The sequence below is a fragment of the Megascapheus bottae genome, chromosome 17 (assembly GCF_031878675.1).
Source record: "Megascapheus bottae isolate mThoBot1 chromosome 17, mThoBot2.hap1, whole genome shotgun sequence".
NCBI lineage: Eukaryota > Metazoa > Chordata > Mammalia > Rodentia > Geomyidae > Megascapheus > Megascapheus bottae.
Window position 1 is genome coordinate 48,162,684 of NC_143525.1, and position 14,085 is coordinate 48,176,768.

Sequence of the window (14,085 nt, forward strand, 5' to 3'; positions counted from 1 at the left end):
GGGTCGCTCAGCGGCCGGCGCGATGCTCCCTTCTTCGCAGGAGTCGCTGGACGGGGAGGAGAAGGAGCTGGAGAGCAGCGAGGAGGGCGGCCCGGCGGAGGAGCGCAGACCCGAGCCGCCGCCCAGCAGCCACTACGGCCTCTACCGCTGCCTCCGACGCAGGTGCGGGCGCCCGGCCTCCCCGGGGGCCCGCCGCCCCGCCCTGCACCCCGCCCGGGCGCCGGGGCCTTCCGAGCACGCTCCCGGCTCCTCTCCGGACCGCAGAGACTGCCACCCAGCCTCTGCCCCGCCCCGGTCCCCTCGGCCCCTGCCCTTTCACCTGCACGGTTCTTGAACGCCCCACAGCTTCCGATCTTTAATCTCTTTCCCACATTTCTACTCTCGCCGACTCCTGATCTCTGTTCTTGCTGCCTCGTTTCCTCTCTTGCCTGGAAGAGGCCAGGGTTCTAAGGGGGCCTCTCCTGGCCCTGTGAGGTCTGTTTCGTTTTGTTGTTGTTGTTGAGTTTCCATAAATCTTCTTGGTATTAAGCCTTTTCCCTCATCCCTTAGGTAATTTGGAGAGAGAAGGGGAGCTCTTGTCAGCACTGCTTTCTGTGTTTCCCAATCATGAGGGTAAAGGGTAGACAACCCATGTACTCTCACCTTGCTGTTGAGGTGACTCCTTGACCTTCCCCTGCTTGCCAAGTTCCCATAATCTGCGTGATTGAGGACCCATAATTGATGGCACTGTTGTTTTTGTGGCTTGCAGATTGGCACAGCAACGAGGAGACAGTGATGATGGAAGCCCAAGTGGCACAAATTCAGAAACTCCCTCTGGTGATGATTTCAGGTAAAAACAGCGAAACCGTAACCCAGACCCGTGCTTTTACCTCCTTTCTGTGCTTTTCTGGCCTGTAGATGTCAGTGAGTACCTTGTTTCCCCTGAGCTATCCCGGACTCACTGTCCCCTAGGAAGCTCTCCGAATTTCCCCATTGACTATTCTTGCAAGGTGAGACCTGTGTGATTTGAGTTTCTTGGTTGGAACTCCAGAAAAATATTCAATATCATGCTATCAAGATTTAAATTGAAGTGGGGCACTGATGGGTCTGTAATCTGTAATCCCTCACAGCTGCTTGGGTGGATGAGCTCTGAGGACCTCAGTTTGAAGCTAGCCTGGACAGACAGCAACTCTTATCTCCAATTAACTACCAAAAAGAGACCTGCCTCAAATGGTGGAGTTCCTTCCAAGAGTACATAAGGCTTTTTTTTTTTTCCTCCAGTCCTGGGCTTAGGCTCAGGGCCTGAGCACTGTCCTTGGACTTTCTCAAGTCCAGAGCTCTACCACTTGAGCCTCAGCACCACTTGTAGCTTTTTTTTTGCTATGAATGTGGTACTGAGGAATCGAACGCGGGTCCTCGTGCATGCTACACAAGCACTCTACCACTAGGCCAAACTCCTGGCCCCTACATAAGGCTTTTAATTCAAGCCCCAGTACCATATATGTGCACACTTTAAAAAGTATGCATGTATATCACCTGGATGCTGTCCCTGAGCCTTTTTTGTGGTCAAGGCTAGAACTCATCACTTGAACCACAGATCTTAGCCTTTTTGTTTTTTGCCAGTCCTGGGCTTGAGCTCAGGGCCTGAGCACTGTCCTTGGACTTTCTCAAGGCTAGAGCTCTACCACTTGAGCTTCAGCACCACTTCCAGCTTTTTTCTACATGTGGTACCGAGGAATTGAACCCAGGTCTTCATGTATGCTAGGCAAGCACTCTACCACTAGGCCAAACTCCAGGCCCCGATCTTAGCCTTTTGAGTATCTAGGATTACAGTTGGGAGCCATAAGTACCCAACTAAAACATATAAATTTAATCCCTTTTTTTCTCCACATATCTTAATTAAAAAATAAATTAGCATTTGTTGTACCAAAATACATTTTCCTCTTTGAATATTCTTTAAACTACAATCCTTTAGTTCTCAGCCTCTTGAGTAGCTGTGATAATAGGCATAAGCCACCAGCACCTTGCTGATTTGATTCTGAGACAGGGTCTTGCCAGGTAGTACAGGCTGGCCTGGATCTTACTTCAGAGCCTGCGTGGGTCTCAAACTCCTAATCCCCCTGTTGCAGCCTTCTAAATACTAGAACACATGTGTCGCCTCTGTGCATAGATGAGAAATCATTTTTCTGGCCTCAGTACTAGGGCTTAAACTCAGAGACTAGGCACTGTCCCTAAGCTTTTGTGCTTAAAGCTAGTGCTATACCACTTGAACCATAGCTCAACTTCCAGCCTTTTTGGTAGTTAATCGGCGATCCGATTGTCATGGCCTTTGTTGCCTGGGCTAGCTTCAGAACTGCAAATTGCCATCCTTAGATTTTAGCCTCCTGAATAGCTAGGATTACAGGCATGAGACACCAGCACATTTAACTCACAAAGAAACACTAGATATTGTGTTTATTCACATAGAAAATAGTTGGAGGGGCGAGGAAAAAAAACAAAAAACAGGAAATAGTGCTATCTGACAACCATTGAGAGAATGTAGTGATAACTAGGATGTAGTTAGAACCAACTTGAGGCTAAATCCCTTGGATCATTAACTAAACATGAGGCCAGCACTAGGGGGATGGAGTTTCATCCAGCCACATTCTGCCGCATAGGTACTGGTGCAGAGTAAGGGGAGAACTGGAGTGGTTTGGCTGAGCAAATGCAGTGAGATAAAGACAGTAAAACAGCTGAAGGAGCTTGTGTGCAATCCTCAGGTTCTATATGACAGTTATTCCTCAGCAAAGCTGAAAGAAAAATGAGTGCAAAAGTATGATTAAACTGACCATGGAATTTAACACAAGTAAGGAGGGAACTGAAGAGGTGAGAAACTTAAGGGATGGTGAGAAGTAGCCAATGCGGTTATAGTCCTGGAGAGATTAAGGTAGGAATATAGGAATATCTTTTGGTAAGGTAGGTCACACTTGGTAAAATTCATTCCTAAAGGCCTTACTGTGTTAACATTCCATTACTGTGACAAAACTTGTGAGGCAACTCTTAAGTTTTCCCATTGTGAGTATGGAGCCCAGGACATTGAGAATGCTAGGCAAGCACTATACCACCGAGCTGTGTCCCCAGCTGTGATCTTCAAAGGAAGGTTTATTTTGATGTCAGTTTAGAAGGTTTCACTCCATGGTTCCTGTTGCCTTTAGGCCTACGGACGCATATCTCATGGCAGGAGCATGTGGTAGGAGAGCCTGTCTATCTTATGGAAGCTAGGAAGAGAAAGAGAAAAAGCAGGGGGAAACTAGAGTCCCAAGGTCGCATCCAATACCTCCCATGACTTAACTTCCTCCCAAAAGGGAGGAATAACACCAGGAGTTAGGGTCAAAAGTCATAGCTTTCAGCCTTGCTCCGGTAGCTTACACCTGTAATCCTAGCTACCCAGGAGGCTGAGATCTAAGAGCAGGGTTCAAAGCCAGTCCAGGTAGGAAAGTCCCCGAGACTCTGATCTCCAGTTAGCCCCTAGAAAACTGGAAGTGGAGCCTTGGCTCAAAGTAGTAGAGCACTAGCCTTGAGCAAAAGACAGTGTGAGTTCAAGCCCCATGGTCACCTTCCCCCCTTCCCCCCCAAAAAAAGCTTTCAATACATGGGCCTTTAGGGAATATTGTACATCCAAATTATAACACTCACTGACAAGCAGAGATTTCTTAAGTCCTTAAAAGAAACTCTGAGTTTGATGGTACCATTCTAACTCACGAGTGTGAATGCACTTATCCACTGGTAAAGAACGTGTGTCTTCATTTGTCAAGCCTCTCCTTGGTGGATACTAATCTACCATCTGAAGTGGAGCCAGAGCTGCGCAGTTTCATTGCTAAGCGTCTTTTGAAGGGAGCAGTCTTTGAAGGTCTGGGTAATGTTGCATCCGTGGAGCTGAGGTAAGTGTGTTAAATTTGCTCTCTTGAGTTTTTATTTCGGAGCTAAACATGAGAAGTGACAAGAAACTCCCAAAGATCTAGGCCTGCAGTGTTTCACTTTGTTTTTTTTGGCAGCTGAAGTACCAAGGTTCACACATAAACATTTGTGGAATACTGAATGGCAGAGACACTGGCATGTAGGTTAGTTTTGTGCATAGAAGAAAAGAGTTAAGGGTTCAGTGGTATAGCACTTTTCTAGCATGTGCAAGAGCCTAGGTTTGATCCCTCATAAAACACTGTACCTCCCCTTACCGAAAAAGAAGAAAAAGTTAATTACTTAAACTAAAACCATATAGTTTGTATAGTCTGAAAATCTCTTTCATAAGTTTTGATGAAATTTTCCTTACAAAAATGAGGTAGACTCATTTAAAATGAGGAAGTTAAATGGGGGATGTCCAAAGTTACAGAGCTTGTTACTCTGATGATATTCAGGCTCAATCATGGGCATCCTCAGTTCAATTCCGGCCATCTTCCTGTTAGAACTCTTTTTGACTGTAGTTCACTTCACACATTGGCACTAAGGGATCTCAGGATTATTAGGCCGTAGCCCAAGGACAAGGTCACAGAATAAGCCTGGTATATCTCCCTGCAGCATCCATGCTTTGTGAGGGTTTGAGAAAAAGGGAAAACCTGTCTATCTTCACGTACTTACTATGGTCAAGAGGGAAACTTGCGTCAATCTTTGCACATAAGACAGGCTAAGTCAAAGGAAGTTCACCTCTGTTAGAAGCTGATTTAATGAACTCCACTCCCACCCCAGGGTATGTCTTCATGTCTCTTTGCTCTGAGGAATAAGCTGATGGGAAGTCTGGGAAGACCTTAAATAGTTCATTCTAAACTTTTGCCAGGTCAAGACAACCAGGGTCCAGAGCAGAGTACACAGTGAAATGCTTTAGTGTTCAAAGTTCTCCAGTTTACCTTCAGATTACTTCTTTTCTTTTCTAGAATTCCAGGTTATCGAGTTGGTTGTTACTACTGCCTTTTCCAACAAGAAAAACTGCTTCCTGAGACAGCAACAGTTGGCTCTGAACATAACCCTTCAGAATATGTTGTCTGTTTTTTAGGAGGGTCTGAAAAGGGCCTCGAGCTATATCCTTTCATTGGTCTTTGGAGGGCATGGGTGGAGTGGAGTGGGGGGAGAGTATCTCTAACACTCTCCTCTAGGCCTCTCTACCTTTAAAAATGTGTTTTGTATCTATAAGACTGTATTTCTTGTTAAGAGATAAAACAATGACTTGATTATTCCTCCTTTATTACTTCCTTAAGAACACACTTTCAGGCTTGAATTGGACAAGTATATTCAAGGGCTGAAAATTAACATGAATTGTGAGGTAAGATGACTGACTTGCTTCCTAAAACTGAACTGATAAACATACTTTGCAATAATCAAGTCAAATAGGTAGCCACAAAGATAACTAAATTCTAAAATTTTACCTTGCAGGCCAATAGACTGATGGTGTTTTGTTTTGTTTTAAATATTGTTGGTGTTGGACTTTGAATTCTTCTACCATGTGACTCATGCATCTAGCTCAACTTGTCTATCACTCATGCATCTAGCAGAAATTGCCAGTTCTGGGGCCTGAACTCCGCCTGGGCATTGACCTTGGGCTTTCTCAAGGCTAGAGTTCTACCACTTGAGCCACAGCACCACTTCCAGCTTTTTTCTACGTCTGTGATACCTAGGAACTAAACTCAGGTCTTTGTGCATGCTAGGCAAGCACTCTATCACTAGGCCAAACTCCCAACCCCATTTCTGGCATTTTCTGTATATGTGGTACCGAGGAATTGAACCCAGGGCTTCATGCATGCTAGGCAAGCACTCTACCACTAGGCCATGCTTCCTTCCCCTAGCTCAACTTTTTTTTGTTATTCTAGACTTTTGGAGTTTTCTGCCTAGGCTGGCTTTGAACTATGGTCCTAAGGTCTCAATTTCCTGAGTAACTGGGATTGTAGGCATGAGCCAGTGGCATCCAGATAGACCAGTGGGTGTTTTTTGTTTGTTAGTTGTGTGAAACACTGGGCCTGGGTGCTGTCCCTGAGCTCTTTAGCTCCAGGCTACTACCCTACCCCTTGAGCCACAGCACCACTTCCAGTTTTCTGGTGGTTAACTGGAGATGAGTCTCATGGACTTTAGTGCCTGGGCTGGCTTTGACCCGTGATCCTCAGATCTCAGCCTCCAGTTAGCTAGGATTACAGACGTGAGCCCCCATGCCTGCCCTGGGTATTATTTATTTTTATTATTTTTTGTATGTTTGTGTTTTTGCCAGTCCTGGGGCTTGAACTCAGGGCCTAGGCACTGCCCTTGGGCTTTTTCCTCAAGGTTAGCACTCTACCACTAGAGCCACAGTACCACTTCCGGCTTTTCTGTGTGGTACCAAGGAATCAAACCCTGGTCTTTATGCATGCTAGGCAAGCTATCTACCACTAGGCAAAACTCCCAGCCTCTTGTTGTTTTTTTGTGTGTGTGCCTATACTGGAGTTTGACCTCAGGGTCTGGACAAGTTCTTTACCTTTATCCAATCCGCTCAAAACTGCTGCTGTATGAGTTGAACCACAGTTCCATCTCTGGCCTTTTGGTGCTTATTGGGGGTAAGAGTTTCATGAACTTTCCCGGAAAGGATGCCTTCAAACTATGATGCTCAGATGTCAGCCTTCTAGGTAGCTAGGATTGTAGGTGGGAGTCACCAGCGCCCAGGTCAGACTGATGGTTGCTAGAGTAAGGAGAGAACATAGTTCTCTTAAATGCTACCCATTTTGCAAGACTACTTCTGATGTATTACACCTATGAAAACGTCTGTGTATTGAGCTCAGAGGCATGTAGTAAAATGTCTGGTAAAGAGGAGGATGCTCTTTTGTTTTTTTAAAAAAATTTTTATTAAATTTTTTTTTTGCCTGTTGTGGGGCTCGAACTCAGGGCCTGAGTGTTGTCCTTGAACTTTCTCAAGGCTAGAGCTCTATTCTTTGAGCCACAGCACCACTTCTGGCTTTTTCTAAGTATGTAGTACCAAGGAATCAAACCTGGGTCTTTGTCCATGCTAGGCAAGCACTCTACCATTAGGCCACACTCCTAGTTCACCCTTTTCTTACAGGCACATCAGATTTATACTCTGATCAGAATTAATGGTCCATGCAGTCCCTGACACCAGGAACATGCTGTGCCCTTGAACTTACTGAAGATTGAAGAAATGTTCCATTTTTGTTCATCAATCCTTTATGAATTAGATATTGACTACATTATCCAGACCTTTTAAAAATTGCTTTCAGCTTGCAGATGTTACAACTTATGACTCTTATAAATTACATGTAGTAATGGTTCTTTTTCCTTGTCACAAACAAGATATTGCAAGAAAGGAAAGGATATAGTTAAGAGTGAGCCAGGGACTGCATGCAGTTGGCTCAGGCCTGTAATTACTCATGAGGCTCTATGTTCAAAGCCAGCCTGGCCATAAAAGTGCATGAAACTCCCATCTCTAAGATAATCAGCGAAAAGCTGGTGCCAGGAGGTATGACTAGCAGCTAAGTAAGCACAAGCCATGCACTGTGGGGGTTAATAAAAAAAAATAGTTGCTGTGTACAGTGACTCACCCCTGTAGTCCTAGCTACTCAGGAGGCTGAGATCTGGGGTTCGAGGCTCAAATCTAGCTGGCACTAAAGACCGAGAGACTCATCTCCAATTAACCACTAGAAAACAGGAAGTGGGGCTGTGTCTCAAGGGGTAGGGTGATATGAGCTGAAGAGCTTAGGGACAGCCCCCAGGCCCAGAGTTCAAGACCCATGACACAGTCCTCCACATTTTCTCTCCACTTAGGAAAGCGGCTTGGACAACCAAGTGAAGTCTTATCTGAACAGCTGGTTTGAAGATGTTGTCTGCCCAATTCAAAGGGTGGTTCTTCTCTTTCAGGAGAAGCTTACCTTCTTGCTCCATGCTGTAAGTGTTACCTAAATAAAGAGCAGTCCTTTTGTGATGAATTACTTGGGCGCAGTCTATATCCAGTTTTCTCTGAATATTTCTTTTTCCCATCTGAATATTCATTTAAATTATGCTTGCTGTCAAGATAGACCACAATTTTATTTACTCAGATCTTATTAGCAAGTGGAAATGAATCGCAAATGCTAGTGAGAGTTTCCTACTAGATAAAATTTCTTAAAATAATGACTATTTAATCATAGAGATGTATAATTTCCAAAACATTTTGAGGAAAAAGAAAAACCACAAAATTCCAAAATGATCTTACCTATTTAAAAATGTCAACAAGCATTCTTGAACACAGCTATGGAGAACTCATAGGCAAAAAAGACAGAGTTTAATTCTAAGTGGCTGCTCATGTAGGAAAAATGAAAAATGTATATCTGCTTTATTTTTCTCCTATAGGCTTTGAGTTATACTCCTGTTGAGGTTAAAGAATCAGATGAAAAAACCAAGAGAGACATTAACAGGTAATGAAGTTTGTGCGGAGACAAGGTTTTCCACAGCTAGCCTAGTTTTTAACCCTGCATCTGATATGCAGGATGAATTGTCTTCCATCCTGCAACCTGTTTGTGGAAAAGGACTTGCTCTGTGTGGCAGGTTTCTGAGTGTGGCCAGCCTCGAAGGACTCATTCATGAAGGCACCATGACATCGTTGTGTATGGCTATGACAGGGGAGCAGCACAAGTCTGTGCTCATAGACTGCAGCAGCTCCCAGCCTCAGTTCCACAATGCAGGTGAGCAGTCTTCCTGATCCTCTTGTCAGTCTCGTCATTGCACTTTGATCATATACTACCTACATACCCTTCTTGCTATGTGGCATTTGTTCACCTGCATGGAAATCAAGTGACACCTAGGGTGCCAATTTTAGGCGTATAAAGAAACTAACAGGCTCACTGGGAGCTCATGCCTATAAATCCTAGCTACTCAGCAGGCCAGGTTCTAAGGATCAAGGTTCAGTGTTCAAAGCTAGCCTAGGCAGGAAAGTTCATGAGATCTTTATCTCTAACCACAAAAAGCCAGAAGTAGAGTTGCAGCTCAAGTGGTAGCCTTGAGCATAAAAAAGCTCAGGAAGAGTACAAGGCCCTGTGTGTTCAAGCCCCAGGACCAGCACCAAAAAAAGAAAAAAGAAGCTCCTATAAAGAGTAGCAAGTTACAAGCTGCAAGCAAGGAGAAGACAAAACGAGAAAGGGTCATAAAGGCATTATCTGAAATAGCAAAGAATTGGAAGCAACTTAAATGTTTATCAAAAGGAAACTGAGCCAGGCGTGGTGACTCATACCTGTAATCCTAGCTACTCAGGAGGCTGAGGACCTCAGTTCAAAGCCAGCCCAGGAACTAAAGACTGTCCAGACTTGCCTCCAGTTAACCACTAGAAAACGAGAAAAGTGGAAGTGATGCTGTGGTTCAGGGGTAAGGCGGTAGCCTTGAGCTGACGAGCTCAGGCTCAGCACCCAGGCCCAGAGTTCAAGCCCCACAAAAACAAAAAGGAAACCGACCAATTACTAATTCATGCAAGGGAACAGTCACAACTGTGTTAGTACAGCTCTCAAATATACTATCTAGTAGATAGGTTTTAATCTATGCCAAACAATACTGTTAAAGCTTAATAATACAAAGTTAGGAGGCAGAAGTTAGGCAAAATATATAGGAATAACCCTCCTGGTGGGAGGAGCTGTGATTAAGGACAGACACATGGGGAATCTCAACCACTTTGGTATTTTTTCCCCTTTTTTGGGGGTAACAGTTCTGGGGCTTGAACTCAGGGTCCGCCACTGTACCTTACCTTTTGTTGTGCTCAAGGCTAGTGGTCTACTACTTAAACCACAGCTCCACTTCTGGCTTTTTGGTAGTTGAGGTGGAGGTAAGCATCTCAGACAAGAACTGTGATCCTCAGATCTCCTGAGTAGCTAGGATTCTAGGCACGAGCCCCTGGCACCAGGCTTACTCCGCTATCTCTTAGCCATGTGGCATTGACATTTTGTTTTTTAGACCACTACACGTCTTAAGAAATTCATTGTTTTGTTTTTTGTTTTAAATAAATATCTCATGTTTTGAAGGGTTTTATTTCTTTGATTTCTCCAAAATATTTTGTAGGAAGCAACCGGTTTTGTGAGGACTGGATGCAAGCTTTTTTAAATGGCACTGAAGGGGGCAATCCTTTTCTCTTCAGACAAGTACTGGAAAACTTTAAGCTAAAGGTAATTATTTAGTTTATAGGCCAATTGGCTGTGTGTCAAGTGCCACATACAAATTTTTTTCTGAATTTTAATCTGTACTAGTGATAGAATAACAAATCTTTCCAACTTCATTATCAAATGGGCCATCTCTAACAGTCAAACGATGTTTATTTTGGTTTTTCAGTGTCTCCTGCATGCAGTTTCATTTCCAAATTATTGGGTTGAATGCTTGTTTATATTTAAAGGTCTTCAAGCTTTAAATTTGTGTTGTACCTTAGTTATAAAGCACAAGCAATTAATTCAGGCCGAGATTAATGTCATATCCTAGACACACAGCCCTTGTCCTACCTGGTGTGCTAGAGTTTTCGGAGAGAATCTCTGCTGGTCTTGACTCACTGGTGGGGGTAGACTCTGCCCCCATTAGTGCCTAGATCAGAAATGTGCCTCTGCATCCTAGAGAGTTTTGTTAGCAGGCCCCTTTTCTCATCATGCTCACAAACTACTATCTGGTATCTACTATGACATACTCAACTCTTTTACAAAAAAATAATAGGGGCTGAGAATGTGGCTTAGTGGTAGAGTGCTTGCCTAGCATGCACTGGCCCTGAGTTCAATTCTTCAGTACCACAAAAACAGAAAAAACAGAAGTGGAGCTGTGGCTCAAGTGGTACAATGTTAGCCTTGAGCAAAAGAAGCTCAGGGACAGTGTCCAGGCTCTGCATTCAAGCCCCAGGACTGGCAAAAATAAATAAATAAATAAATAAATAAGGAAGGAAGGAAGGAAGGAAGAAAGGAAGGAAGGAACGAATGAACATACAAAATTCTAACAGGGATATGGCCTCACCTTAGAAGATTTCTTTTCCTGGGTTTGGGGGGCGGTTCCCTAGGGCTTGAACTAGGACTGGAAATTGCTACTAAGCTAGATTTTTGTTTGTTTGTTGTTGTTTTAATTGCCGAAGGCTAGGCTCTACTACTTGAGCCACAACTTCATTTCAAGCTTTTTGGTGATTAATTGGAAATAAAGGGTCTCATGGACTTTCTTGCTCAGGCTGGTTTTAAATCTTAATTCTCTGCCTAAGTAGGAGGAATTACTGGCGTGAGCCACCTGGACCCAATCACATTCTTTAAAAAATGAGACATTCATTCCATCAAGGGCAAAGCATATTAGCAATAAAAAATGGAAATATTTGTTTATTGTTTTTTTTTAATGTTTTAAAAATGTATCTGCAAGTAGTTGTAAAAAGGGGTTTCTAGTCAATGAGGGATAGAAATATTTAAAAAGCTAACATCTCACAGCATGTTGAGTCCTCAGCTGGACAGGAGGTATTTGGTTTTTTTTATTATTATTATTTTCTTTCACTAAGCACTTATTTAACTGAGTAATCTTTTTCTAGGCTATACAAGACACAAACAATTTGAAGAGGTTTATACGACAGGCAGAAATGAACCACTACGCTTTGTTTAAATGTTATATGTTCCTAAAGAACTGTGGGAGTGGAGATATCCTTTTGAAGATTGTTAAAGTGGAACATGAAGAAATGCCTGAAGCCAAAAATGTGGTAGCTGTCCTTGAAGAATTCATGAAAGAATCTCTTCCCCGAAGCTTTTGATCATGTTTTGAGATAACTTCATGAAGTTGTATATTCTAGTTTCAATCATCAGTTATCATTGCTCATAAGGTTACTGTTTAAAATTATCTGGAACATACCAGATTCTTTCTTTTTACACTTTTGACAATTAAACATAACAATCTGAGGAATGTCTTCACTGAGTTATAGATAGGTCTGTGTTAGAGTTGTGGAATTTAAAGTGTATTGCTGGTCCCATTCTCAACTTCAGGCATTTAGTGCCTAAGAATATACAGCAAATCATCCATTCCAGAAAAATCACAGTGTTTCTCTCAACAGATTCATCTATCTTTTTCAAAATGTGATCCCAGCCAGGGGAGGCAGAACATAACTAATCCCAACACTCTAGAACTGGAAGCAAGTCAATCTCAGGTTCCAGGATGTCAGGCCAGCCTGCGATCCACAGTGAGATTAAAAATAATAATAATGCTAGTCAGACTAGATTATCACTATCACCATGGCACCATTTCAGAGAGCCATTTATACATCCTTACTGTTGTAGATATTTTTTTGGGGGGGTTCTGATTGATAGTTGGCATGGATGACGAAGCTAGCTTTGAAGCCAATATGCAAATAAATCATGAGAATATAAGAAATTAAATTAGCTTTAAAAACAGATGCACTAGGTTCGAGATAAAACATTACGTGTAGTGGGAGCTACTGCAGAATTACCCCCCCAAAAGCACTTTATTCACTTGTTCACCGGTATATATTGACAACCTCTTCTTTTTTTCATGGTGGTACTGGGGTTTGAATGTGGAGCCTTGAGTTTGGCAGGAAAGTGCTGTACCTAGCACTTTGGATTGCCATTTTTCAGACAGGTTCTCACACTTGACTTGGGCAGGCATGGGTGGTGACTCCTACTTATGCCTCCTGCATAGCTGGGAATATAGATGTAAGCAGTGCCACCTAAATTGTGTGTGTGTGTGTGTGTGTGTGTGTGTGTGTGTGTGTGTGTGTGTACTTGCCAGAACTGGGGCTAAAACTTCATGCTCTCATTCAGTTGTTTTGTTTTGTCCTCGGGCGTGAACTCGGGGCCTGAGTAGTTTATTGGGGATAAGAGTCCCACAGACTTTCTGCTTGGGCTGGCTTTGAACAGCAATCCTCAGATCTCAGCTTGCTGAGTAGCTAGGAAACAGGCACGTAAGTCTCTGGTGCCTGGTACTATCAGAGAAACGAAAATCCTGAGATTTTTAGACAGTGTTTAGAAAAGAAACAATACAAACACATTTCACAAGCAGACCATCACAAGGAATTCAAGTCGTATCAGTTAGTGATCTCAGGGGTTTTTTTGGACTTTTGTTATCAGCCTGTTTTACTCTGAATCAACTGAAAGTGCCCTCATCTAATCACTTATAATTCCTAGCTGTCGCCACACACGTATTTCTTCTGCATAGCTCTTTAATAAATTCCTTTGATAATGATTTTTGTTTAGGTCAGAAGTCTTGTGTTCTCATTGCCTTTGCAACTCTCCAAGGAACACAGCCTATAAAAAGTCTTGTAACTGCTGATAGTTCCTAGTAAGTGCTGAGTTTTTAACTTCCCAAGTGACTGACAATGGCCTTCTGCTTTCTCCTTTATATAAGTCAGTCTAGGGACATGACTCACCAGCCTTTTCTTTTCCTTTAATGAGAAATACAATTCAGGATCTTCATGAATGCTTTCATATGGTTTTAAAGTTTAATAACTTGGATTACAGGCAATGTAAAAAAAAAAAATCTAAGCATCTTTTATAGCATCCAGGATGACTATGAGAAATCAGCAATTTTATGACACTATTCTTGAATCTAGCCCTTTTCTAATGCATTTGGTTGCATTTTTGTTTTTGGAAAACACAGCTTTCATCTTGAGATTTATATGTTGTAAGTATTTTAAAAACAAATGTAGCTGGGTGTTGGTGGCCCACATTTGTAATCCTGGTTCTCGAAGCTGAGATCTGAGGATGGTGGTTCAAAGCCAACCTGAGCAGGAAAGTCTATGAGACTGTTATCTTCAATTAACTATAAGAATACTGGAAGTGGAGCTGTGGCTCAAAGTGGTAAAGCTCTAGTCCTGAGCAAAAGAGCACAGGAACAGCATCTAGGCCCTGAGTTCAAGCCCCATGATCAACAAAAATAGAATGAAAGGAAATGTATTATCTATGTTAAATTATTTGTAGATATAGACACGGTGTAATTCCATATTCTATGTATATTTTAATGTAGCCTCCCTATATTACATGCCTACATGGTAAATAAGGTTATTTTTTTAAAGTCTGACAAATTATCACTGTTCCAGAAAAGAAAAATGTGATGGAACTGAGTATCTTGTACATCATGAGACAACCAAAAACTCATGACCAGAAGCATATACTATACTCAGATTTTAATAGG

The 14,085-nt window shown here is 42.6% G+C and overlaps 1 protein-coding gene and 1 non-coding gene across 2 annotated transcripts; both read left to right on the forward strand.

Annotated features, from left to right (window-relative positions):
• C17H17orf75 (chromosome 17 C17orf75 homolog) lies at window positions 1-12,842 on the forward strand. Its single transcript, XM_090351267.1, has 10 exons — window positions 1-162; window positions 749-829; window positions 3,774-3,899; window positions 4,884-5,027; window positions 5,212-5,269; window positions 7,747-7,866; window positions 8,311-8,375; window positions 8,506-8,642; window positions 10,003-10,106; window positions 11,480-12,842. Exons 1-10 carry the CDS (start codon window positions 23-25, stop codon window positions 11,693-11,695), a joined length of 1,191 nt encoding a protein of 396 aa, XP_090207393.1. The 5' UTR covers window positions 1-22; the 3' UTR covers window positions 11,696-12,842.
• On the forward strand, window positions 10,390-10,529 carry LOC150052045 (small nucleolar RNA SNORA3/SNORA45 family). The gene has a single exon (XR_016538487.1). It is a non-coding gene; the product is annotated as a small nucleolar RNA SNORA3/SNORA45 family (small nucleolar RNA).
• Window positions 12,843-14,085: the final 1,243 nt, after the last annotated feature.

Bases quoted from the DNA above. Each gene is read 5' to 3' on its own strand.
- C17H17orf75 (XM_090351267.1), top strand. From the start codon at position 23: ATGCTCCCTTCTTCGCAGGAGTCGCTGGACGGGGAGGAGAAGGAGCTG. The intron at 5,028-5,211 runs ATATCCTTTCAT...TTAAGAACACAC, and splicing joins TCTGAAAAGGGCCTCGAGCT to TTTCAGGCTTGAATTGGACA. The intron at 7,867-8,310 runs GTAAGTGTTACC...TTTCTCCTATAG, and splicing joins TTACCTTCTTGCTCCATGCT to GCTTTGAGTTATACTCCTGT.